Source organism: Pistacia vera, unplaced genomic scaffold (genome assembly GCF_008641045.1).
Source record: "Pistacia vera cultivar Batoury unplaced genomic scaffold, PisVer_v2 Contig129, whole genome shotgun sequence".
NCBI lineage: Eukaryota > Viridiplantae > Streptophyta > Magnoliopsida > Sapindales > Anacardiaceae > Pistacia > Pistacia vera.
The window spans coordinates 1,543,080-1,568,368 of NW_022195346.1; the positions used below are offsets into that span (position 1 = coordinate 1,543,080).

The 25,289-nt window shown below is 35.4% G+C and overlaps 2 protein-coding genes and 2 pseudogenes across 3 annotated transcripts; all 4 read right to left on the reverse strand.

Moving 5' to 3' along the window:
* Positions 1-337: 337 nt before the first annotated feature.
* On the reverse strand, positions 338-2,719 carry LOC116121819 (annotated as a pseudogene).
* Positions 2,720-2,961: 242 nt separating this feature from the next.
* On the reverse strand, positions 2,962-4,786 carry LOC116121903 (UDP-glycosyltransferase 76B1-like). Its single transcript, XM_031407808.1, has 2 exons — positions 4,172-4,786; positions 2,962-3,924 (listed from the first exon to the last, which is right to left on the reverse strand). Exons 1-2 carry the CDS (start codon positions 4,692-4,694, stop codon positions 3,050-3,052), a joined length of 1,398 nt encoding a protein of 465 aa, XP_031263668.1. The 5' UTR covers positions 4,695-4,786; the 3' UTR covers positions 2,962-3,049.
* Positions 4,787-9,921: 5,135 nt separating this feature from the next.
* Positions 9,922-11,635, reverse strand: LOC116121896 (UDP-glycosyltransferase 76B1-like). Of its 2 annotated transcripts, none has more exons than XM_031407799.1 (2): positions 11,083-11,635; positions 9,922-10,924 (listed from the first exon to the last, which is right to left on the reverse strand). In XM_031407799.1, the coding sequence occupies exons 1-2, from the start codon at positions 11,576-11,578 to the stop codon at positions 10,029-10,031; spliced, it is 1,392 nt and encodes a 463-aa protein (XP_031263659.1). In that variant the 5' UTR covers positions 11,579-11,635; the 3' UTR covers positions 9,922-10,028. The 2 variants fall into 2 exon arrangements, with proteins under 2 accessions (XP_031263659.1, XP_031263660.1); XM_031407800.1 differs by having other exon boundaries at positions 9,922-10,906; positions 11,083-11,634.
* A 4,638-nt stretch (positions 11,636-16,273) lies between these two features.
* Positions 16,274-17,058, reverse strand: LOC116121878 (annotated as a pseudogene).
* Between the last annotated feature and the right edge of the window lie 8,231 nt (positions 17,059-25,289).

A 25,289-nucleotide genomic window follows, 5' to 3' on the forward strand; every position in this document is an offset into this window, starting at 1 on the left:
TAAGTTGGCAAAGAAATGTGTTCGTGATGGTGGGTTTTCATCGTGTAATTTGCATCGATTGATTGAGGATTTACAGTTGATTAGAGTGTCACAATACTAACAACTCAAGCGCTGCTGCAATAGTTAATCTTACTTAATATCTTTATCCTATTATTTGTGAGCAGGCCTAAGGATTTCTTCAACGTTCAAGAATAAAAACAAGATTTTGATGTACCTTCCTCTATGTAAACTATAGATTTATAACACTGCTTCATTATTTTCAGAAAAAAAAAAAAGCAAAGGTTTTGCTTATTAATATGACAGTTGGCATCATGTGGAGCAATAAATGTGACGTTAATTTGAGAATGATGAACTGCCCCGCTGTTGCCTGGTGGCATTTTAGTTAGGCTCGGTCCTGTCTATTCCAATCTAAAAAAGGTAACTTTCTACCGGTCAATCATCAACAGTAAGTGAATTTTGACAGTGAAAAACTTGTAAAATTATCAATCAAGATTGGAAAAACTAGAACGATTATATGTAAGTAATCAAGCTCTCTAGAGACTTGTACGCAGAACCTCCATTCAAAGAAATATCCACTTGCTCCTTCAAACATTTGATTCTCTCTCTCATTTCCAGGCCCTCGGCTTCCAGGATTATCCTTCTAATTGCTCTTGCTATCTCCTCCCTCTCCAGCCTCATCTCTAAATGCAACCCAACTCTCCAAATATGACTTAACATTTCTAGCAATCACCGATTGATCACCAAAAGTAGGGTGGCAAATCATGGGGACGCCTTCACATATACTTTCCAAAGTAGAATTCCAACCATTGTGTGTCCAGAAACCTCCTGTGGCAGGATGAGCCAGCACTTCTTGCTGGGGGGCCCATTTCACTATATGCCCTCTTCCACCTAGCATTTCCAGCAACCCTTTTGGCAACGTTTCAAGCCATTCTGCTCCGTTGACAGAGCCTGGTCGAAAAACCCACAAGAAAGGCACCTCGCTATTGGCTAGTCCCCTAGCGATCTCCAAAAATTCAGTCTCATTAACAGTAACAACACTTCCAAAGCTTACAGAAATTACAGATTTAGGTGCCTGTTTGTCTAACCAGGAGATGCAGCTTTGATCTTGAGATAATAAGCTACTTGAAAAAGCTGGAAAGTACTTGTGAAATGGGCCTATTGTGAATATTGGGATGCCAAATTCTTTTTGTAATGTGATCACTGCTTCTTGTTCAAGCTTGACAGGAGTTCCATATCAACCCTGAAGAGGCCCTGGTCTGACTAACCAAGCGTGTAAAAAATTGATAAAATTTATCTGGATATTGCGCTATGCTCTGAGGAAGGTCTTTGACTCTGAGTGGTGGAAACTCTGGCACTGGTGCTTCTGATTGAGGATCTGATTACAGAGGATGAAACGGAATAATGCGAGCAAATTTTGGATTAAAATAAAATTAGAATTCGCGTAAAATGATCATAACAATAATCTTTACTCAAGGTTAGACAAACAAGTATGCTAGAATTAGAATATTATGCCTACGATTTTAATTCAAATATTTACTTCTCAGTTGATTGAATCTTTTGGGGTTATACAAGGGATCTTGACATAAACCAACTCACATCAAAAGTGGAGAGGACTGTGGAGTTGATTCAAATTTATAAATTTGAAATTAAAAATTTTAAAAAAAATAAAAAAAAATAAAAATTGGGAACTAGTTAACTTTACCATTGTCAATAACTACACAGACAACTTGTTAAAATCTTCAGAAAATATGACTTATAAATTAGGATGCACACACCTTGTGTGGGGTAGTAACCCTTTTCCCGTAGAACTCCTGGAATGGCTGCAAAAACAAGAAAGGAAGAAATATTACTTGTTCTTAACACGATCCTTGGGAGTTTAAGGCTATCAGCAACAGCCTGAGTGAAGTACAACATAGCATCTGTGATTAAGCAGGCAAAAAGCTCCTCCTCAACATTTGAAAGCAACTTAGCTAAGCAATCACGAAATGGCTCCACTAACTTAACATTCAGGCGTGTCATAAAAGCTACGCCATCCGCGGTGGAGGCTTCAACCTCCGAAAAGCTATTTGGGAATGAGATGAAATCGAAGTGAGGGTAATTAGAAGGGTTTGGAGAGTTAAGGTTGGTGTGGATTATGGTGATGGAAAGGCCTTTGTTATAGAGAATGTTTGCAAGCTGAAGCATTGGACTTAAGTGGCCTTGCAAAGGCAGTGGGAAGAGCATCACTCTTCGACCTTTCCTTTGTTGCACCTGCAATTCTCTTTGGATTTCCATGAAATCCTATTTCTGCTTCTGAAGCTTGAGAGGTCTAATGCATTATTGAAGGAATTCTATCCATTTATTTAGATTATTCTTGTTACGAAGTCTAAAGACTCTAAACAATAATAAACTAACCAAAAAAATCTTGTAAAGAGATATGGTCCAAATTTGATAGTTGGTAGTCAAATTAAGTAGCCTGCAAATCCATTTCTCTAGGTATAAGACAACTCAACAAAGCAGCATATTATACTTAATTCTGCAGACGGTTAATATACTTGTTTTTTATTTAACAAGATGCTTGAGGCCACGGAATTAATTATCTATTTCCGGAGCATTGACAAGAGCAGAGCCAACTAATCCCATTGCGTCTTAATTTATTTATTTATAAAATTATTTTTAAATAATTGTTACCTTTATAATTTCAAAGAGAGTTACATATGTTGTATGTGCTAGACTTCCACCAATTTGGCAGAGAGCTCACGTAACCTCACTTGAAGATACATGTATCATGATTTACTATTGTCTAACTAGTCCTTATGAGAGGTTAGTCGGTGGGGAATGACTATAAATTCAGCCCATTTCCTTCATTTTGGATGTGACACTTTGAAATGAGTTAATAAATTCTATTATCCTGCTTATTTACTTTTTAATATTTTTTAGTTTATTTTCTTGAAATTACATCACTAAAATTATCACAACGCGTAAACATTAATTCGGATATATTGTACATCACTTTGGCACACTAAACACTGAAAAACTTGGAGAATCTTTTAAGAGGAGATTGGAAAAACTAGAACGATTGAATGTAACCAATAAAGCTCTCTAGAGACTTATATGCAGAACCTCCTTTTAGAGAAAGATCCACTTTTTCCTTTAAATCCATAATTCTCTTTCTCATTTCCAGGCCCTCAGCTTCCAGGATTAACTTTTTAATTGCTCTTTCTATCTCCCCCCTCTCCAGCTTCTTCTCTAAATGCAACCCAACCTTCCAAACATAACTAACATAACTTGCAATCACCGGTTGATCACCAAAACTAGGGTGGCAAATCATGGGGACCCCTTCACATATACTTTCCAAAGTAGAATTCCAACCATTGTGTGTCCAGAAACCTCCTGTGGCAGGATGAGCAAGCAATTCTTGCTGGGGAGCCCATTTCACTATATGTCCTCTTCCATCTAGCATTTCAAGGAACCCTTTTGGCAATGCTTCAAGCCATTCTGCTCCATGGACAGATCCTGGTCGAACAACCCACAAGAAAGGCACCCCACTATTGGCTAGTCCCCACGCTATCTCCAAAAATTCAGCTTCATTAATGGCAACAATGCTTCCAAAGCTTACATAAATTACTGATTTAGGTGCTTGTTTGTCTAACCAGGAAATGCAGCTCTGATCTTGGGATAGTAAACTGCTTGAATAAGCTGGAAAGTACTTGTGGAATGGGCCTATTGTGAATATTGGGATGCGAAATTCCTGTTGTAATGCTGTGATTGCATCTTGTTCAAGCTCCTGACAGGAGTTCCATATCAATCCTGCGGAGGCCTTGGTCTGACTAGCCAAGCGTGATAACAACTGATTACGTGTCTCATCATCAGTTGTTTTAGTCTCAGGAAGGTCTTTGACTCTCAGTGGTGGAAACTCTGGCACTGGTGCTTCCGATTGAAGGTCTGAAAGAGGATGTAAACAGAAGTAAATCAAAAATTAGTTTTTTTATCTTAAAAAAGGACGAAATTGAAAATTCAAATTGAGTCAAATAATAAGAACCATAATCTTTATCCTTTACACGAAGGTTGAATTTAACTAAAAATTATCAATTGTTTAACATAATTGCTTAAAATGCTCTGGGCAGATCTCTTCTAATGAATCATTATACGAATTCCTAATCTGAAGAGAGGAGCAAATTAGGATGTACACCTTGAATGGGGTAGTAACCCCTCTCCCGTAGAAGTCCTGGAATGGCGGCAAAAACAAGAAAAGAAGCAATACTACTTGTTCTTAACACGATCCTTGGAAGCTTGAGGCTATCAGCAACACCTTGGGTGAAATGCAACATCGCATCTGTGATTAAGCAGGCAACAGGCTCCTCCTCAACATTTGACAGCAACTTAGCCAAGCACTCCTGAAATGGCTCCACACACTTGACATTGAGAAGTGTCATAAAAGCTACGTAATCCGAGGTGGAGGCTTCATCTTCCGACAAGCCATCTGGGATAGAGTAAAAATTGAAATGAGGGTAGTTTGAAGCATTTGGAGAATTCAAGTTGGTGTGAATTATGGTGATTGAAAGGCCTTTGTCATAGAGAATGTTTGCCAGCTGAAGCATGGGAGTTATGTGACCTTGCAAAGGCATTGGAAAGAGTATCACTCGGCAGCCTTTCCTTGGTTGCATATTAGACCCTCTTTGGTACTCCATGGAATCCTGCTTCATCTTCTGCATTTTTGTTTCTCAATTTATAGGGTGTTGGGTTTCTGTTGGAGAATTGTGTAAAAAAGCAAAGCGAGAGTTGATGAAACGAAAACGAATGAGAAGCAGAAAGGAAAAAGAAAATTGAAGACCGCCGCTAAAGAGGAAGTTGCGTACACAAAACGAAATTCCCGCGAGACAGACATCCCAGCAGATTACACCTGGCGTGTCGCAATTGCACTGGTGAAGAATGTCATTTGACCGGAAGTGATGCATGCAGTGATGTCATAATTTATTTAAAAAATGCAAAACCCCCACACTTGTGAAATTACACTTAACCGCTCCAACAATTTCAAAATCACTCCTCCCTGTAGTTTTTATAATAATAGTGAATCCCCTGTACAGTTTCTCAAGTTATTAATCCCTGATTCTAGTAAAATAAAATAAAAAATCAATAAGCTGCAATCATGCGGGTCTTAATTCATAAATGTTCAGTACGAAACATTTTCTAGAGGAAAAGTATTTTATTTTATTACTACCGAGAACAGTAAAGAAAAATCTTGGGACCTAAGGAATAGTAAAGAAAAATCTTGGTTCTGGAAACTGAGGACACCCATGTAAATGGGGACATTCAAACCCAGCCACTTGGAATAGAAAAGTTTCACACCGCTAAGGCCAAAGTGAATAATAATTTTATTTTTCAAATGAGTAATTTAATAAATCAAAGCTAATAATTTCAAATCAACTTTTAAGAAAACTATAAATTAATTTTTAACTAATAAATAACTTATGAAAACCGTGTAGGAAATATGATGTTATTAAAATTTTAAATAATATATTAAAGAATATATATTTTTATATTATGAATAAATTTTTAGAAATAGTGTTTTAAATAAAAAAAATTATTAAAATTAATAAAACTGAAAACTAACTGTGTAAGTCTTGGATTATTGTATTTGAGTTATTGTTCTTACGGTTGTGGTTAGTTAGCAAGTCAGTTAGGCACCATTAAAACATGGTATCAGAGCAGGCTTCTAAACGTTGAATCAATTTTAAAGAGAACCAGCCCAAATCCGAAGTGATGCTCTTCTCAATCTTGATTTCTTTCTTCTTCAATTTTTTATTCAAATCGTCAATTTCACCCAATTTTAGCAGAGATAAAAATTGAGATTTAAGATATCGAATATCACTAATTGTGGATCTCCTCTCTACGTTTATCCATCAGACACTCCTGTTTCAATCTTGGTCTCGGAACAGCTCACTGGTATAGAGAATTATGGAATATGGAATCGTGCCATGACAGTTTCTTTGAGAGCCAAAAATAAGCTAGGGTTTGTAGATGGATCTTGTGAGAAGTCCGAATTTGATCAATCGTTGCATGCTCAATGGGAGCGCTATAACTCCTTAGTTCTTGCATGGATTTTTATTACAGTGTCGAAGGAGATTTTCAATAGTATCGTCTATTCAACCAGCGCTCATCAAGTTTGGTAGGACTTGAAAGAGCAATACAACAAGATAAATGGAACAAGAGTGTTTGGGATTCATAGAGAGATATCCAATCAGGTGCAAGGTACAAACTCGATGGCTGCTTATTATAACAAACTCAAGACTCTATGGGATGAATTGAGAGTCTTGAGTTTGCTGGTAAGTTTACCACTGCCAAATAGTGACTCGGCCAAAGCTTATTTAGCTCACCTGAATCAGCAGAAACTACTGCAATTTCTGATCGGACTAAATGATTCTTATGGAATGGTTCGAAGTCAAATATTGTTAATGGTGCCTCTGCCATCTGTGAATCAAGCTTACTCTATAATAAGCCAGGATGAGAGTCAAAAGGTGTTAACAGGACAGAATCAGGCTACTGAAGTTACCATGGCATTATATTCACAAGGCAACCAAAGAAATTCAGGCCAAAATTCGAAATATAAAGGAAAAAAACCTTTCATTGAATGTGATTACTGCCATGCACCTGGACACAAGAGAGATACCTAATACAAACTTCATGGGTACCCGGCTGATTTTCAATTTACCAAGGGGAAATCTGGGATGAAAGCTAAAGCCAACCAAGCTCAAACAAGTTTGGAGCAAGGATCACAGTCGCAATTGTTGAATACTGAAGTTGCTACTGATGGTGCAAAAGGAGGGGCTAACCTGGGAAATGTACTGACACCAAAACAGTATGCTCAACTGCTGCAGCTGCTGGGAAAGGAGAATCTAATTACACCATCAGCCAATTTGGCAGGTAAGACCATCTCATTGTGTTCAAGTCTTGATAATGTGAATGATTGGATATTAGATTCAGGGGCCACAGACCATATGACCCATGACTTCCGCAATTTTGAATCTACCATAGCTAGTCAATCGTCCATGAATAGCTTCATAGGTCTCCCAAATGGCAGTAAAACTTCAATTAGGAATATTGGATCAGTTCGTTTACAAGAAGACTTACTGCTTGAGAAAGTCTTATATTTACCTAATTTCAAATACAATCTGCTGTCAGTATCTAAATTGACATCTTCAAGTCATTGGTCCATCACTTTTTATCCAAATTTTTGCATTATCTAAGACCTTTGGAGTGGCAAATTGAGGGGGATTGGTAAGCTATGCCAAGGGTTGTATCATTTCATCCCTATCTCCAAAATAAAAGATTGTTTACATGTTTTTGCTCCAGCTTTAAGAAAAGCATTAGGCATATGCAAATTTGATTGTAATAAGGAGATATTTTGTAACTCTACAAATTCTATTGATGCTCATATTGGTTCATCAATAAAAAGGTCTTTGAATATTAAAGATATTCTACTTTGGCATAGACAATTGGGGCATGCTCCATTACCCATTTTGCAAACTATAAATCCTGGAATTTCAGTTCAAGAAAAGTTTCATTGTGAAGTTTGTCCCCTGGCCAAACAAACCCGATTACCTTTTAGTCTAAGTGAGACAACTACATCAAATGTGTTTGATTTATTGCATCTAGATGTTTGGGGACCCTACAAGGTATCAACACAAGGTAATGCAAGGTATTTCCTTACTGTGGTAGATGATCATACTAGAACTACATGGCTGTTTCTTATGCAGTTTAANAATATTTAATAAAATACTGATGTGGAAAGTGATGTGAAAAATGTTATTGGAATACAAAATTAAAGCTTTTTCATGTTTTTAAGCTAAATTAAAGACCATCCACATATTGTTTCATTAACGATAAGGTATATGTACTCAAAGGAGGCAATCACATACTCACATGATTAATAATTCTATATACATGAAAAAGAGTAATACTACACTTACAAAAAAATTTTACAAAGATCTCCATACAAAGTGATGTGGTAAAAAATAAATGAAAGAGTGAATTTAATGAGTTTGACTTTTTGTTTCACTCTTCCATTCATTTTTTGCTACCTTACTTTGTATGGAAATCTTTATAAGATTTCTTTGTAAGTATAGTATTATTGCATGGAAAAAAAATGATTAATTTCATTTTTCCCATTATTTAATTTGAAGTACATTGTAAGTTTTTATAAATTGAAAAATGTTATAAGGGTTAGGGTATATCAAATTATTGTTACCTAAGAAGGAAAGACGAAATCTTCTTAAATTTGGGAAGAACGAACATTTTCCCAGCCAAGGTTTAGCAAAACGATACTTTTCCATCCTTCGTTAGGTTCTATTATATTTTTCGTTATTATTTTGCTAAAAATGTAAAAAAAAAAAAAAAAAAAACCCTTAAATATTTGACTTTATAAATTTTTTAATTAGGCAAAAAGTCGAATATTAAAAAGTCAAAAAAAAAAAAAATTAACTCCACCTAAAAAGTTAAGAGTAATGCTATGGAATTGTTTAAAATTAAATTATCTTAATATTTATTTATTTATAATGCTATCAATATCTCATCACTATTATTTAATAATCTACTAAATTTATAATGTTTTTCATTTTTACTAATTAACATAGAAAATCAATATTCCTAATTAATTAAATAAACAAAGAAAAAAAAAGTATTTTTACACTTGAACTAATAAATTATCGAATAAAAGACTTTGACTTAACTAAATTTTAATTTATAATAAACTAATTAAGAAATAAACTATTTAAAGTATTTTCATATTTTCAATCAAATATTAATAAAAAATACTAACAATGCCTAACAAAGGGTGGAAAAATGCTATTTTGAAACTTGATTGGTGAGAAAGTGTTATTTTGTCAAACCTTGGGTGGGAATATGTTATTGTCCCTAAAATTTGCTATGAAAAGAAATATTTGTCAATTGACGAACTCTAGGTGGTCAAGATCTGACAGACTAAAAGAACAACTCTGGAAACGGATATGTAAATAGAACTACCGTCCAGAAAGTCAAGTCAATGAAAGCTTTTACTGTAGTTGATTCTGTAGTGTGCTAAAATTATGCCATAAATTACGTGGGTGGCATGATTCACTCGAAGTCTAATCAATGGCGCAACGTTGAAAGTTGTAACAGTAAGTCGCAAGATTGAATTATAGATTTAACATTACTCCATAAATTATCTATCAAAAAATGAGGAGTTGCTGCCAAAATATTTACGGCACAAGTTGGTCCAAATGCTCTAATTAAAAAACAAAAAAAAGTAATTACGAAACATTCTTCATTGGACTACCGCAAAAGTAATTATCAGTTGCTAACTTGATAAGAAGAATAAGAAGAAGCAGCAGCAGCAGCTAGAGAGCCAATATTTTTTCTTTTCAATGTTTCACTAAAGGATCAAATTACTGTGACACAAATTATTGAATTCTACATATAACAAAAAATATTAATTCTCAATTCCGTAACCAAAAATTAAGTGGCTGTTATGAGTCTGAGTTATTTCTTTCTCTAAAAAATCCCATACTATTTGAAAGTTATCTCAAAGTCGCTCCCAAGAACAATGTTTCAAATTAGCAATTATAATTTACTTGATCATTTACTTCAAAGTCCTAAGGAACTAATTGAGATGCCTGGTCAAAAAAGAAAAAAAGGGGAGTCACGAGGAAAAAGGGTGAGGGGGCTGTCATAGATCTTGTCAAAGGCAGTGATTGACATAGGAACCCCAAAATTAGAATTAAAATGAATGTGTGGGTTCAATGGAAATAGGCTTTTCCTAAACACCAATATTGGAAAATACCTCTCCACTACAAGCCCAATCCACTAATATCACGCTCACCACCTGCCTCCTGCCTCCATTTAGATTTTTTTGTTTCTCAGCACAAACCCAAAAAAACCAAATCCAACCTCACACAATCTCACGACTTTACAATAAATTGAAGTTTTATTAAAGTTGTTATCATCATCACATAAAGTTGATTATTACATTGAATAACTTATTTGAGAAGCAATGAAGATAAGATTGGAAAAAACTAGAATGATTCTATGTAACTAATCAAGCTCTCTAGTGATTGATATGAAGAACCTCCTTGCCTTAGAGAAACATCCACTTTCTCCTTCAACTGCATAATTCTGTCTCTCATTTCCTGGCCCTCAGCCTCCAGGATTACTCTTCTAATTGCTGTTTCTATCTCCCCTCTTTCCAGCCTCTTTTCTAAGTGCAACCCAACTCTCCAAATATGACTGACATATCTTGCAATCACCAATTGATCACCAAAACAAGGCTGGCAAATCATTGGTACCCCTTCGCATATGCTTTCCAATGTGGAATTCCAACCATTATGTGTCCAAAATCCTCCTGTAGCAGGATGAGCTAGCACTTCTTGTTGGGGAGCCCATTTCACTATATGTGCCCTTCCATCTAGCATTTCCAGGAACCCTTTGGGCAGTGGTTCAAGCAATTCGAATCCACGGACTAATCCTGGCCGAACCACCCACAAAAATGGTACCCCACTATTGGCTAACCCCCAAGCTATCTCCAAAAATTCAGTCTCATTAACGGCGGCAATGCTTCCAAAGCTTACATAAAGTACTGATTTAGGTGCTTGTTTGTCTAACCAGGAAATTGAACTTTTGTCTTGGGTAAGTAAGCTGCTTGAAGAAGCTGGAAAATACTTGTGAAATGCGCCTATTGGGAATATTGGAATGCGAAAGTCACGCTCTAATGTAGGCAGTACATCTTGCTCAAGGTCCTGAAAGGAGTTCCATATCAATCCTGAAGAGGCCTTGATCTGACTCATCATGCTCATTAATAATTGATAAAATTTCTCTGCATCACGTGTTTCAATCAAAGGAATGTCTTTCACTCTTATTGATGGAAACTCTGGCATTGGTGCTTCTGATCCAAGATCTGACAGAAAATGAAAACCTAAATATGTAAATCATAAAAGACAATCAAATTAAAAGTTTGAGAAATTTAAATATCTTTCTTATTAGTAACTTCAAGAGTTTTAGTATTCTTTTAGGTACTAACTGGTGACTGGGCAAGATTTCTACAAATGAAGAGGAATAAAAACTGAGATTTACCTTTAATGGGGAAGAAACCCTTTTCATGTAGAAGTGAAGTGGCTGCAAAAGCAAGAAAGGAAGAGATACTACTGGTTCGTAACACTATCCTCGGAAGCTTAAGGCTATCAGCAACAGCTTGAGTGAAATGGCAGACGGCATCTGTGATTAGGCAAGCAATAGACTCTTCCTCAACATTTGACAGCAACTTAGCCAAGCAATCCCGAAAAGGCACCACACAATTAACATTCAGGAGTGTAACAAGAGCTATGACATCCGACGTTGAGGCTCCAACTTCCAGTAAGCCATCTGGGATTGAACAGAAATCAAAGTGAGGGTAGTTGGAAGTGTTTGGAGAGTTGAAGTTGGTGTGAATTACTGTTATGGAAAGGCCTTTGCCATAAAGAATATTTGCAAGCTGAAGCATGGGGTTTATGTGACCTTGCAAAGGCAGTGGAAAGAGTATCACTCTGCGTTTTTTCCTTTGTTGCACAGGAGACTCTATTTGGTTCTCCATGGAATCTTGTTACCTACCCTGTTTCTCAACTTCTCACTTTATTTAAACTTTTAAAGATAGCCCATCATATGGATAATAAATAGTGAGGGAGCGTACGTAAAAATAATAATATTATGGTAAATTTTACTAATCAGCGTACTAATCTAAAGTATATTAAAGATAACATATGTATAATATAGATGCCATATGTAATTTTAATAAAAGTTATTACGTTGATTAATAAAATTCGTCCGTACGCATAATATTACCATACAAAAAACATTATTGGTGAATGTAAACTTCTTATTGTACAGCACAAATACAAACACTAAAAACAACAAAAGGGCATCTGATAGGTGATCACATGATCAGTACTGAGTACGTCTCCAATAAGGTTCATACAAGAAGAATTCCAATCCATTTTCTATAGAGGTAAGACAACTCAAAACGCAACAGCTTAGGTATCTTAATTGTTTAACATTTAACTAGCCAACCAACTACACTTATTGATAATGACAAATCGAAGGAGACGGCAATAAATTCCATGCTTACATAACCCAGGAATTTGTGTGGATAGTTCCTGAAGCTACGGAACAACACCATTGATGAAGAATGTGTATTCCTTTCTTTCAGAATTTAACGTAGGATGGTGGATGAATTGATACATGTTTGATGCTTGATTTTGATACTAATGACTTGTACGTGTAAAGTGTTAAGTTATTTTTAAAAATTATAAGTGAATGATTATGATCAGATACAAAGACTGAATAATAAATGAGATATATGATTTTTAAAGTGGTTCGGATACCTAAAGCGAATCCTACGTCCACTGTTTCTTTTATATATGAGAGATTCACGTATAACGAATAGTGAGCAGAGGTACATAACTGAGTATTCAGAGAGAATATCAAGTCAGTCTTTTTCTCGTGGGTTATCTTTGCTCTGAAAATAAATATTATAATCAGAATGAGATTTCATGATCAGAATCCCGAAAATGAGAAGGGGAATCCTCTATTTATAGTAAAGGACTTCAATGTGATAATTACAAATCTGCAAATGAGTAGGTATCGTGCAAGTCCTTCCTTCGCTCCTATTGACTATTAACTTAGAAAATATCCTCAAATTACTTGGGGCTTTGATATGTGTGCGGCCCTCAATCACTCATAGAGAAAACTTGAATCTGTCAAGTTGATGACATCCATATTCTTTCTGTCATAAAGCGACGTGGTAGCTTCTGGACAGTGCAAAGTCTTTCTAAATTTTGATTAGTGTTTATTAACGGAAGCTAATATCAATCCTGATTTTATAGGCATAACGATAGGAGTTATGCAGCCAATGATGTCATAGTTTGCAACTGAGCGAAATTCATCCATTTCAATTTACAATTTCTGTCACAGGGGACCAAAGGAGTAATAGTACAATTTGCATCACTGGACCAAAGGTTATATCAGTTAGCCGACTTTGAACAATTCAATAGTTAGTAGACCAAAAGGCAGTGAAAAAAATCTGAAGTTTCATTTCTGTTATATTAAGCCATAACTTGTAACCAATGCAAAAAAGTGTTACTAGAAGTTAAAACTTTTCCTTCCTCGGGCCATCACAAACTAAAGGAATCATGAGTTAATAAGCACAAGAAGAAGACAGCTAGAGAGCCAATGGTTTTTCTTTTAGATTTTTCAATAAAATGAACACGTGGGTGTTCTAGATTCAAGATTAGAGCAAAAAATTATTTTAATCAGATATAAAACTGCTAAACAATAGGTTGCAGCATCCGATGTCTTGGATTGGGAACTGTATAATAAAGTATATTAATTGATTAATAAAATAGTAAACAGACTTTTTTTCCACCAAATAATAATCTACTATATTTTTTCAATCAAAAAATTTCAAAATACAATTGTACTACCTACAATTAGTACAATTAGTGATGACAATGGGCTAAGCCAGGCCAAGACCAGGTACCCATTGGCCCAGGCCAAGACCAGGTACCCATTGGCCCAAGCCCAACCCTGACCTCATGACATAATCTCAAGCCCAGTCCGAGCCCGTTACAGGTATGATCGGCAAAATCCAAACCCAGCCCAACGGATTTTTTATAACTGTAGGCCCAGCCCAAGCCCGCCTTTTTTAATAATGTTTATTTTTAAATATTAATAAATTTCAAAATTGTTTTATATTTTTAATTTTAGAAATAGTTTTTAAATATTAATTGAAACTATTTTCGCAAATAATTTAAGCAATAAGTGAGCAATTAAAACTCCATAATATTTGATTATACTAACTTTTCAGCTGTGTATAATATGTTATGGTGAAATCTACCTTTATAAGTTGAACTAAACTTATCTAACTCATTTAAAGACAATTTTAACATGTTAAACCTTTAATATGAGATAAAAATTGAGGTTAAAGTTTGGGAAAAATGGATATATATATATATAAATATATATAATATTATAATTAAATATATAGAATAAGGGTAAATTAATAAAATTAATACTAAATTTTTTTGGATATACCCATGCCCGGCTTGTACCCGAAGTTGGGCCTTAAAATTAAGTACAAGCCCAAGCCTAAGCCCGTCGACCTCGGGTAAAGCCCGCCCCTTTCGGGCTGGACCAGGTACCCTAAAATGTCGGGCCATTGCCATCTCTACCTACAACACAATTTTAGTATGATATAGATAAGGGCAAGATGGACAATTCACATTTTGCTTCAAAAATCAAAATTTTAAAATTGAAGTGTGAATAATTGTAGGTTGGGGCGTTGACACGTGTCCCACCCAAGTTTACCTTAGAAAGGAAAAAGGAAATGCAGGTGGCGGGGAGGTGGTTCAGATCCAACCAAAATGGAGGCGAACAAGGCTGGGAGATAGATGGGTTTTGTCGGGGATGAGTGGGGGAAGCTAGTGGTGGTGGTGCTAATGTCCACTGGCATCAGAATCCAGCTAGATTTGGATTTTTCCGATAGCTACGAGGGAGGGGAAAAACTCATGGGAAAGTGAAAAAAGGCCAAAAAGGGGCAAATCAGCTGGGAATAGAAGTGGAAGGTGGAGGGAGGTGAGATCAATTGAAAAGGTGAAGAAACCCGATAAAAAGTTGGCAAGAGATGCTAGCAACGACGGCTTTGAAATCTCAACAGTTGTTCATTGATATAAAACATTAGAGACAAATTGGTAATTTAATTTAATTAAATATTAAATGATATTTTTGTCTTCATAAAATATCATTGTATTTAATAGAAATTATTATACCGTTATTTGGATAATAAAACTGTATTTTAAAAAGTTTTAGGTGAGAAAGCGTCATTAGACAATTATTTGGGTGGAAAAAGTACTTTTACTCTAATCAAAAGCTGAAACCCCATACCAATGCAGATTAAATTTAATTGGTACATTCACATGACTAGTGATTTTCAATTAACTGGTGGGTTGAATTTGAATGGCAGGATCCAAGAATCAAATTGGTAGATTCACATGATTGTAATGGGCTTTTGCTCAAGACCACCAATAGGTCCATAGGAAAAATCCCTCCCCACCAAAAGCCCAATCCGTTAATGTCACGCCCACGGCCCACCACCAACATTAAACACAACTGAAAATTAAAAATCACGCATCAAGTTTCAAACATTCAAACCATGGCCACCACACCAGTGTTTGTTACATCACAATTGAAAAACTTCAAACTCATTTGTTCAAATCTCTTCCTTGCCCCCTATTAGGTTTTCTGTTTCTCAGCACAAACCCAGTAGAAACAAATCCTACCCTCACACAACCTTACGATGAGTTATTAGAACAAACTTCAAAGAAACATAATTTTAAAGTTCATTTGTAACATTCGATAACTTATTTGAGAAGAAATGAAGAGAAGATTGGAAAAAACTAGAATGATTCTATGTAACTAATCAAGCTCTCTAGTGATTGATATGAAGACCCTCCTTGCCTTAGAGAAACATCCACTTTCTTCTTTAACTGCATAATTTTGTCTCTAGCATCTTCTTCCTCCTCTGTGGCTTACACCCGAAATAATAAAGTTGAAGGATATTCATTTTTCCTCTGAATTAAAACAGTAAGGAATTTGAATAAAAATATATCGTTACTGGAAATTTTAAATAACGTTTAAAGAATGTTTATATTTTATATTATTATAATTTTTTAATTTATGAGTAATCTTATATTAAATAACATATTAAAATTAAAAAAATAAGAAAAAATGATAAATTTAATTGATAGGGTGTCAGTCGTGTTATTAGTTTTTAGGGAAAAAAATTCTTGTTTTCTGAATTTTCAACTTTGCCATTAACATATTTGAATCTGATCGGCTCTGCGTCAGTTCACCATGCTATGTCAATTACCAAAGCATCTGCGAAAAGTCTTAGGTTTTGGCAAATTTGAGAAATATCCATGTATGTTCAGTTAGAAATGTTTCCAAGAACAGAAGCTGGTGTTGCAAGGGAGAAGAACAGTATAGAAAAATCCTTGCTACCAATAAATAACATGGAAATCCACGCAATTGCCTTCTTTATCCAGTCTTCTATTATAGGAAGCAGAATTCAAATAAAGTACATCAATTTTCAAAGAGATCAGAGTTAAAACTAGAAGATTTCATCATTCTCAAACATGTATCAGCCAATCTGGCAAATAAAATGATTTTATAGTATTTGATTTGGAGTTGTGACACAAATTCTAGCACACGAATCAAGGAGCGGGGGATTGGAAAACTAGAACGATTGTATGCAATTAACCAAGTTCTCTAAAGCCTGTATGCCGAACCCCCTGGCCTTAGAGAAATATCCACTTTTCCTTAAATCCATAGTTCTGTTTCTGATTTCCTGGCCCCATCCTCCAGGATTAATTTTTAACTGCTCTTTCTCTCTCCCTTTCTCCAGCTTCTTCTCTAAATGCAATCCAACTCTCCAAACATCGCTAACATATCTTGCAATCACCTGCTGATCACCAAAACTAGGGTGGCAAATCATGGGGACCCCTTCACATATACTTTCCAAAGTAGAATTCCAACCATTATGTCAGAATCCTCCTTGGCAGGATGAGCCAGAAATTTTGCTGGGGAGCCCATTTCACAATATGTCCTCTTCCATCTAGCATTTCCAGAAACCCTTTTGGCAATGCTTCAAGCCATTCTGCTCCATGTACAGATCCTGGTCGAACAACCCACAAGAAAGGCACCTGCTATTGGCTAGTCCCCAAGCTATCTCCAAAAATTCAGTTTCTTTAATAGCAACAATGCTTCCAAAGCTTACATAAATTAAAGATTAGGTGCTTGTTTGTCAACCAGGAAATGCAGCTTCATCTTGAGATAGTAAGCTACTTGAAGCAGCCGGAAAGTACTTGTGAAATGGGCTACTGCGAATATTGGAATGGGAAATTCCTGTTTTAATGTGGTCACTGCATCTTGTTCAATCTCTTCACAGGAATTCCATATCATCCTGAAGATGCTTGGTCTGTAATCATGCTTACTAACAAATGTTGACCTTTCATGGATCATGTGTTTCAACCACAGGAATGTCTTTGACTCTCAGCGGTGGAAACTCGACCACTGGTGCTCTGACAAAGGATCTGAGAGAGAAAGAAACTTGAAGAAGAAAATCATTAAACACTAAGTTGAGAAATTCCCGAAGTGATAATATCAAATAGCATTTTCTTATAATTTCCTCAAATACTCTAAATTATATTCAAATCTTTTTCCACTGGTAACTTAAAGATTTCAGTAACTATATCTGCCCACTATTATTTGTTATAAATGTCGGGCTAATCTTTTATAATGACTTGTAAAGCGAATTCTTTAGTTTATGGATACTAGTTAGACTAAACTAAAGATGGATCTTCTGCAAACCTTCTCAACAATTTAAGGCCAAACAAAACCAAATTCCCTGATTTCCATCAAAACACTTACCATTTTGTTTGCTTGAACTATCTCTGTCACCTAATGAACTACCGGGCTAACACCAGTTTTGACATGAAAATCTTCTTACATGGGTATCTTTCAAGCACCAAGTTTCATCATTTTGTCAAATAGCTCGTGTGAAGGAAAGACATGCTTCAGAAATCTCAGTGGTTTTCAGATGGGGTTCTTTGGATATTGTAACTTAAATGGAATACCTTTCCCTATGATTGAGCCAATGCATCTCTAAAGACTGACCATGAGATTAAGTACATTAGAGTATTAGCAAAAATTTGGATTCAATATTGACAGTTTGAAGGTCATTTTTTTTGCTGGATAAAGGTAATTCACAGCACAGTAGATATAAATAACAGCTGCTTTTGCTCATTAAACTGGAAAATAGCAGTGGCCAGTGGAGAAGGAGAGATGGAGCGATTGCTCTAACACTACTCAATACCTGATTTGACTCGATTGCCAGCACAAAATGATGATAGCTTGTATAGCTAACAAAAACTACAGCAGAAATTATAATAAATTATTTCTAATAATGAAATATACAATTAATTCATAAATTAGAAAACTTTCTACGTAATACTTTGGAAAGTGACATAAATTAGGAAGCCACCTTAATGGGGAGGTAACCCTCTCATAGAAAGTGGAGTGCCAGCAAAAACCAGAAAGGAAGAAATATTACTAGTTCGTAACACGATCCTTGGGAGTTAGGCTATCAGCAACAGATTGAGTGAAATGCAACAAGCATCCGTGATTAAGCAGGCGATAGGCTCTTCTTAACATTGTAGCAACTTAGAAAGGCAATCCCGGAATGGCTCCACACAATTATCATTGACTTGCGTCAAACAGCTACGGCATCTGCCACAGAGACTACAGTTCCGACAAGCCATCTGGGATTGAGTGGAAGTCAAAGTGGGGGTAATTAACAGAGTTTGGAGAGTTGAAGTTTGTGTGAATTATGTTATGGAAAGGCCTTTGTTGTGGGAATACTGCAAGCTGAAGCATAGGAGTTATGTGGCCTTGTAAAGGCAGTGGAAAAAGTATCACTCGGCGTCGCATACTGGACTCGCTTTGGATCTCATGGAAAAACTTGCTTATGCTTCTGGTTCCGTCTCAATTTCTCTAAGAAATTCTCTCTCAGCCATTCATTTTCCTGAGGGATTCGATAAAAAGTTAAGACAGAACCTGACAAATCATTCTGTAAAGTGCGCACAACATGTGGCCAGGAGTGGCTGTGAAATAATGAAAAGAAATAAAGAAACTTATGGTACTTTTTAATTGTTCAGTTCAGAACATATGTTGGACAAATAAAATCTATCCACGACCAATCACGAGTCAATACATTTGTGAAAAAAAACCAGTGAAAAGGGTATGTAAAATAATATTATTGTGGATAGAAAATAATAAATAAATGCCAGGTCCCTTGTCATTAAAACGTAGATTAAGTACTAATAATTGAAAGAGAAATGTTAGTCTTGAAAGATACAAAGTGTCATGACATCTGACATGATAAGTCACATCATCTGTCATATCACGTATTTTCTTAATATTTATATTTAATAATTGTATTATTAAAATACTAATTAATCCAAATTGCACTTGGGCAGTGGTTGAATCTTGCCACCACTGCCAGATCTGAGTTTGGCTCAATTTTTTTTATTTCTTCAGTTTATTATTAATTTTTCTTAAGGAATTAGATTCGGTGAATTTGGAGATTGAAGGCTTCTAATTAATTGTTTTATAATGTATTTTGATTGACAGTAAGAAAAAAAGAGACAGAAGAAAAAGAAAAAAACTAAGAGGAGACAAGGGATTGGTGGTTGGCCGCACCTTGGCCTCGGGTGGCCTGGTGGCTAGCGAAACCGTGGCCACACTGCGGTTGGCTGGTAGTGTCGCAGGAGGCATGGGATTGGCGGTTGGCCGCACTTGGCAGTGCCTTGTGAATAGTGGCAGTGCGGTTGCGAGTGGTGTTGGAAGAGGATAGACGGCGGTGGTGCGGTTGAGATTGGGAAAAAAAACAAATAAAAAGGAAGAGGAGGAGAAGGAAAAAGGAAGAGGAAGAAGAGAGGATGAGAACGGATTTTTGATTTAATATAATCTTTTTTTTTTTTTCTGAACTTAGGTTAACTGAAATATTTTAATTAATATAATTAATTAAATATTTAATATTTAATAAAATACTGATGTGGAAAGTGATGTGAAATGTCTGAAAAATGTTTTTGGAATACAAAATTAAAGCTTTCATGTTTTTAAGCTAAATTAAAGACCACCACTATTGTTTCATTAACGATAAGGTAATCTACTCAAAGGAGGCAGTCACATACTCACATGATTTATAATTCAATATACATGAAAAAAAATGATTATTTCTTTTTCCCATTATTTAATTTGAAGTACATTGCACATTTTTATAGATTAAAAAAGTAAAGGGTATATCAAAATATTGTTATCAAAGAAGGAAAGACGAAATCTTCATAAATTGGAGAGAACGACATTTTCCCACCAAGGTTTGACAAAACGATACTTTCCCCTTTGTTATGTTATTAATATTTTTGTTAATATTTTATAAAAATATAAAAATATTCTTAAATATTCGATTTTATAAATTTTTAATTAGACAAAAAAGTCGAATATTAAAAAGTCAAAAAAGAAAAAATAGTTAACCCTATCTAAAAAGTTAAGAGTAATGCTATAGAATTGTTTAAAATTAAATAGCCTTAATATTTTTATTTATAATGCTATCAATATCTCATCACTATTATTTAATAATCTACTAAATTTATAATTTTTTTCATTTTTACTAATTAACATAGAAAATCAATATTCTAATTAATTAAATAAATAAAGAAAAAAAGTATCCTTACACTGATCTAATAAATTATCGAATAAAGACTTTGACTTAACTAAATCTTAATTTATAATAAACTAATTAGAAAAAAACTATTTAAGGATATTTTTAGTTTCAGTCAAATATTAATAGAAAACACTAAAAAAACTAATAAAGGGTAGAAAAGTGTCTTCTTTGAAATTGGTGGGTGGGAAAGGTTGTTTGCCAAACCTTGGGTGGGAAAATGTTATTCTCCCTAAAATTTGCTACGAAAAGAAACATTGTCCATTGACAAACTCTAGGTGGTCCAGATCTGCCAGACTAAAAGAACAAACTCTGTAAGAGGATATGCAAATAGATCTACCGTCAAGAAAGTCAAGTCAAAGAAAGTTTTTACTGTAGTTGATTCCGTAGTGTGCTGAAATTATGCCATAAATTACATCAGCGGCAGGATTCCACGGATTCTAAACGATAACGAACGGTAACGGTGAGATAATTGTAAGAGAAATCATAAGATTTGATTGTGGACTCAATATTATTAATAAATTATCTATCACAAAACGAGGTGTTGTTATCAAAATATTTGTAGCGCAAGTTAGTCCAAACGCTCTAAGTAAAAAAAAAAAAAAAAAAAAGTAATTACGAACCTCTTTGTGGACCATCGCAAAAGTAATCATCAGTTGCTAACTTGATAAGAAGAAGAAGCAGCTAGAGAGCCAATATTTTTTCTTTCAGTTTCATAAAGGATCAATTACTGTGACACAAATATTGAATTCTACATATAACAAAAAAATAATTCTCAATTCCGTAACAAAAATTAAGTGGCTTTCTAATATAAATCCAATACTATTTGAAGTTAATCAAAGTCGCTCCCAAGAGCAATGTTTCAAATTAGCAATTATAATACCATCACTGCCAGCAAAGGGTTACCCGATTGAGGGCAGAAAAAACATGGAATTAGAATTAGAAAAAGTAAAAATGAGTCAAAAAACTACGTTTATGCATGATGTAAAAGAGCAAAAGAGTTCAATATGAGTTTTGAGTTCGAATCTCTTTAATACTAATAGATAGCTATTAAGAGATATTAATTAATTACTTCAAGGTAAAGAACTAATTGAGATGCGTGGTCAAAAAAGAAAAAAAGGGGAGTCACAAGAGGAAAAGGGAGAGGGGGCTGTCATAATCTTTGCAAAGGCATTGGTTGACATAGGAAGAACAATAATAGAATTAAAATTAATATGTGGGTTCAATGGAAATAGGCTTTTCTAAACAGTAAACAACAACTTGGAAAATACCTCTCCACAATATCACGCTCACCACCTCTCCTGGGTCCTTAGTTTTTGTTTTCAGACAAACCCAAAAAAACCAAATCCACTCACACAATCTACGACTTACATAAATTGAAGTTTATAAGGTGGTATCATCATCACATAAAGTGATTATTACATTGAATAAATTTGAGAAGCAATGAAGATAAGATTGGAAAAAACTAGAATGATTCTATGTAACCAATCAAGCTCTCTAGTGATTGATATGAAGACCTCCTTGCCTTAGAGAAACATCCACTTTCTCCTTCAATGATAATCTGTCTCTCATTTCCTGGCCTCAGCTCAGGATTACTCCTCTAATTGCTGTTTCTATCTCCCTCTTTCCAGCCTCTTTTCTAAGTGCAACCCAACTCTCAAATATGACTGACATATCTTGCAATCACCAATGATCACCAAAACAAGGCTGGCAAATCATTGGTACCCTTGCATAGCTTTCCAATGGGGATTCCAACCATTATGTGTCCAAATCCTCCTGTAGACGGATGAGCTAGCACTTCTTGTTGGGGAGCCCATTTCACTATATGTGCCCTTCCATCTAGCATTTCCAGGAACCCTTTGGGCAGTGGTTCAAACAATTCGAATCCACGGACTAATCCTGGCCGAACCACCCACAAAAAGGTACCCCCTATTGGCTAACCCCCAAGCTATCTCCAAAATTCAGTCTCATTAACGGCGGCAATGCTTCCAAAGCTTACATAAAGTACTGATTTCGGTGCTTGTGTCTAACCAGGAAATGAACTTGTCTTGGGTAAGTAAGCTGCTTGAAGAAGCTGGAAAATACTGTGAAATGCGCCTATTGGGAATATTGGAATGCGAAGTCACGCTCTAATGTAGGCAGTACATCTTGTCAAGGTCCTGAAAGGAGTTCCATATCAATCCTGAGAGGCCTTGATCTGACTCATCATGCTAACTATAATTGATAAAATTCTCTGCAGTGTTTCAATCAAAGGAATGTCTTTCACTCTTATTGATGGAAACTCTGGCATTGGTGTTCTGATCCAAGATCTGACAGAAAAAAAGCCTAAAATTGAAATCATAAAAGACATCAAATTAAAAGTTTGAGAAATTTAAATATCTTTTTATTAGTAACTTCAAGAGTTTTAGTATTCTTTTAGGTACTAACTGGTGACTGGCAGATTTCTACAAATGAAGAGGAATAAAAACTGAGATTTACCTTTAATGGGGAAGAAACCCTTTTCATGTAGAAGTGAAGGGCTGCCAAGCAAAGAAGGAAGAGATACTACTGGTTCGTAACACTATCCTCGGAAGCTTAAGGCTATCAGCAACAGCTTGAGTGAAATGGCAGACGGATCTGTGATTAGGCAAGCAATAGACTCTTCCTCAACTTGACAGCAACTTAGCCAAGCAATCCCGAAAAGGCACCACACAATTAACATTCAGGAGTGTAACAAGAGCTATAACATCCGAGCGTGAGGCTCCAACTTCCAGTAAGCCATCCGGATTGAACAGAAATCAAAGTGAGGGTAGTTGGAAGTGTTTGGAGAGTTGAAGTTGGTGTGAATTACTGTTATGGAAAGGCCTTTGCCATAAAGAATATTGCAAGCTGAAGCATGGGGTTTATGTGACCTTGCAAAGGCAGTGGAAAGAGTATCACTCTGCGTTTTCCTTTGTTGCACAGGAGACTTATTTGGTTCTCCATGGAATCTTGTTACCTACCCTGTTTCTCAACTTCTCACTTTATTTAACTTTTAAGATAGCCCATCATATAGATAATAAATAGTGAGGGGGTGTATGTAAAAAAACATTATTGGTGAATGTAAACTTCATTGTACAGCACAAATACAAACACTAAAAACAACAAAGGCATCGAAGGTGATCACATGATCAGTACTAAGTACGTCTCCAATAAGGTTCATACAAGAAGAATTCCAATCCATTTTCAATAGAGGTAAGACAATCCAAAACGCAACAGCTTAGGTATCTTAATTAACTACACTTATTATAATGACAAATGAAGGAGACGGCAATAAATTCCATGCTTACATAACCCTGGAATTTGTGTGGATAGTTCCTGAAGCTACGGAACAACACCCATTGATGAAGAATGCGTATTCCTTTCTTTCAGATTAACGTAGGATGGTGGGATGAAGATAAGTTTTGATGCTTAATTTTGATACCATGATCGACATCAAAGTGTTAAGTTGTTATTAGAAATTATAAGTGAATGATTATGATTATATATAAGACTGAATAATAAATGAAATATAGATTTTTAAAGTGGTTCGGATGCCTAAAACGAATTCTACGTTTACTGTTGTTTTATATATGAGAGATTAAGGAGGTCACGTATAAAGAACAATGAGCAGAGGTACATAACTGAGTGTTCAGAGAAAATATCAGTCAAAATGAGGGCTCAAGATCAAAATCCCAAAAATGAGAGGGAGAATCCTCTATTTATAGTAAAGGACTCAAGGTGTGATTATAATTTGTAAGTATATAGATATCGTGCAAGTCCTTCATTGTCTCATTGGTTGTTACTTAGAAAAATATCCTTAAATTACTTGGGGTTGGATAGGGGTGCGGCCCTTCACACTCATAGATAAAACCTGAATCTACCAAGTTAGCGACAACCATATTCTTTCTATTATGGAGCATCTGATAGGTGATCATGATCAGTACTAAGTACGTCTCCAATAAGGTTCATACAAGAAGAATTCCAATCCATTTTCTATAGAGGTAAGAAAACTCAAAACGCAACAGCTTAGGTATCTAATTGTTTAACATTTAACTAGCCAACAACACACTTATTGTAATGACAAATTGAAGGAGACGGCAATAAATTCCATGCTTACATAACCCTGGAATTGTGTGGATAGTTCCGAAGCTACGGAACAACACATTGATGAGAATGCGTATTCCTTTCTTTCAGAATTTAACGTAGGAGGTGGATGAAATGAAGTGTTTGATGCTTGATTTTATACCAACGACTCGTAACATATAAGTGTTAAGTTGTTATTAGAAATTATAAGTAAATGATTATGATAGATATAAAGACTGAATAATAAATGAGATTATGATTTTAAAGTGGTTCGGATGCCTAAAGCGAATCTACGTCCACTGTTGCTTTTATATATGAGAGATTATAGGAGGTCACGTATAACGAACAATGAGCAGAGGTACATAACTGAGTGTTCAGAGAAAAATACAGTCAAAATGAGGGCTCAGATCAAAATCCCAAAAATGAGAGGGAGAATCCTCTATTTATAGTAAAGGACTTCAAGGTGATGATTATAAATTTGTAAGTATAAGATATCGTGCAAGTCCTATTGCCTCTCATTGGTTGGTACTTAGAAAATATCCTTAAATTACTTGGGTTTGGAAGGTGTGCGGCCCTTAATCACTTATGATAAAACCTGAATCTACCAAGTTAGCGACAACCATATCTTTCTATTATGGAGCATCTGATAGGTGATCACATGATCAGTACAAAGTACGTCTCCAATAAGGTTCATACAAGAAGAATTCCAATCCATTTTCTATAGAGGTAAGACAACTCAAACGCAACAGCTTAGGTATCTTAATTGTTTAACATTTAACTAGCCAACCAACTACACTTATTGATAATGACAAATTGAAGGAGACGGCAATAAATTCCATGCTTACATAACCCTGGAATGTGTGGATGTTCTGAAGCTACGGAACAACAC

Coding starts and splice junctions, on each gene's coding strand:
- LOC116121903 (XM_031407808.1), bottom strand. CDS start 4,694: ATGCAGAAGATGAAGCAGGATTCCATGGAGTACCAAAGAGGGTCTAAT. Junction 3,925..4,171: donor GGGTTACTACCCCATTCAAG/GTGTACATCCTA, acceptor ATCCTCTTTCAG/ACCTTCAATCGGAAGCACCA.
- LOC116121896 (XM_031407799.1), bottom strand. CDS start 11,578: ATGGAGAACCAAATAGAGTCTCCTGTGCAACAAAGGAAAAAACGCAGA. Junction 10,925..11,082: donor GGGTTTCTTCCCCATTAAAG/GTAAATCTCAGT, acceptor TTACATATTTAG/GTTTTCATTTTCTGTCAGAT.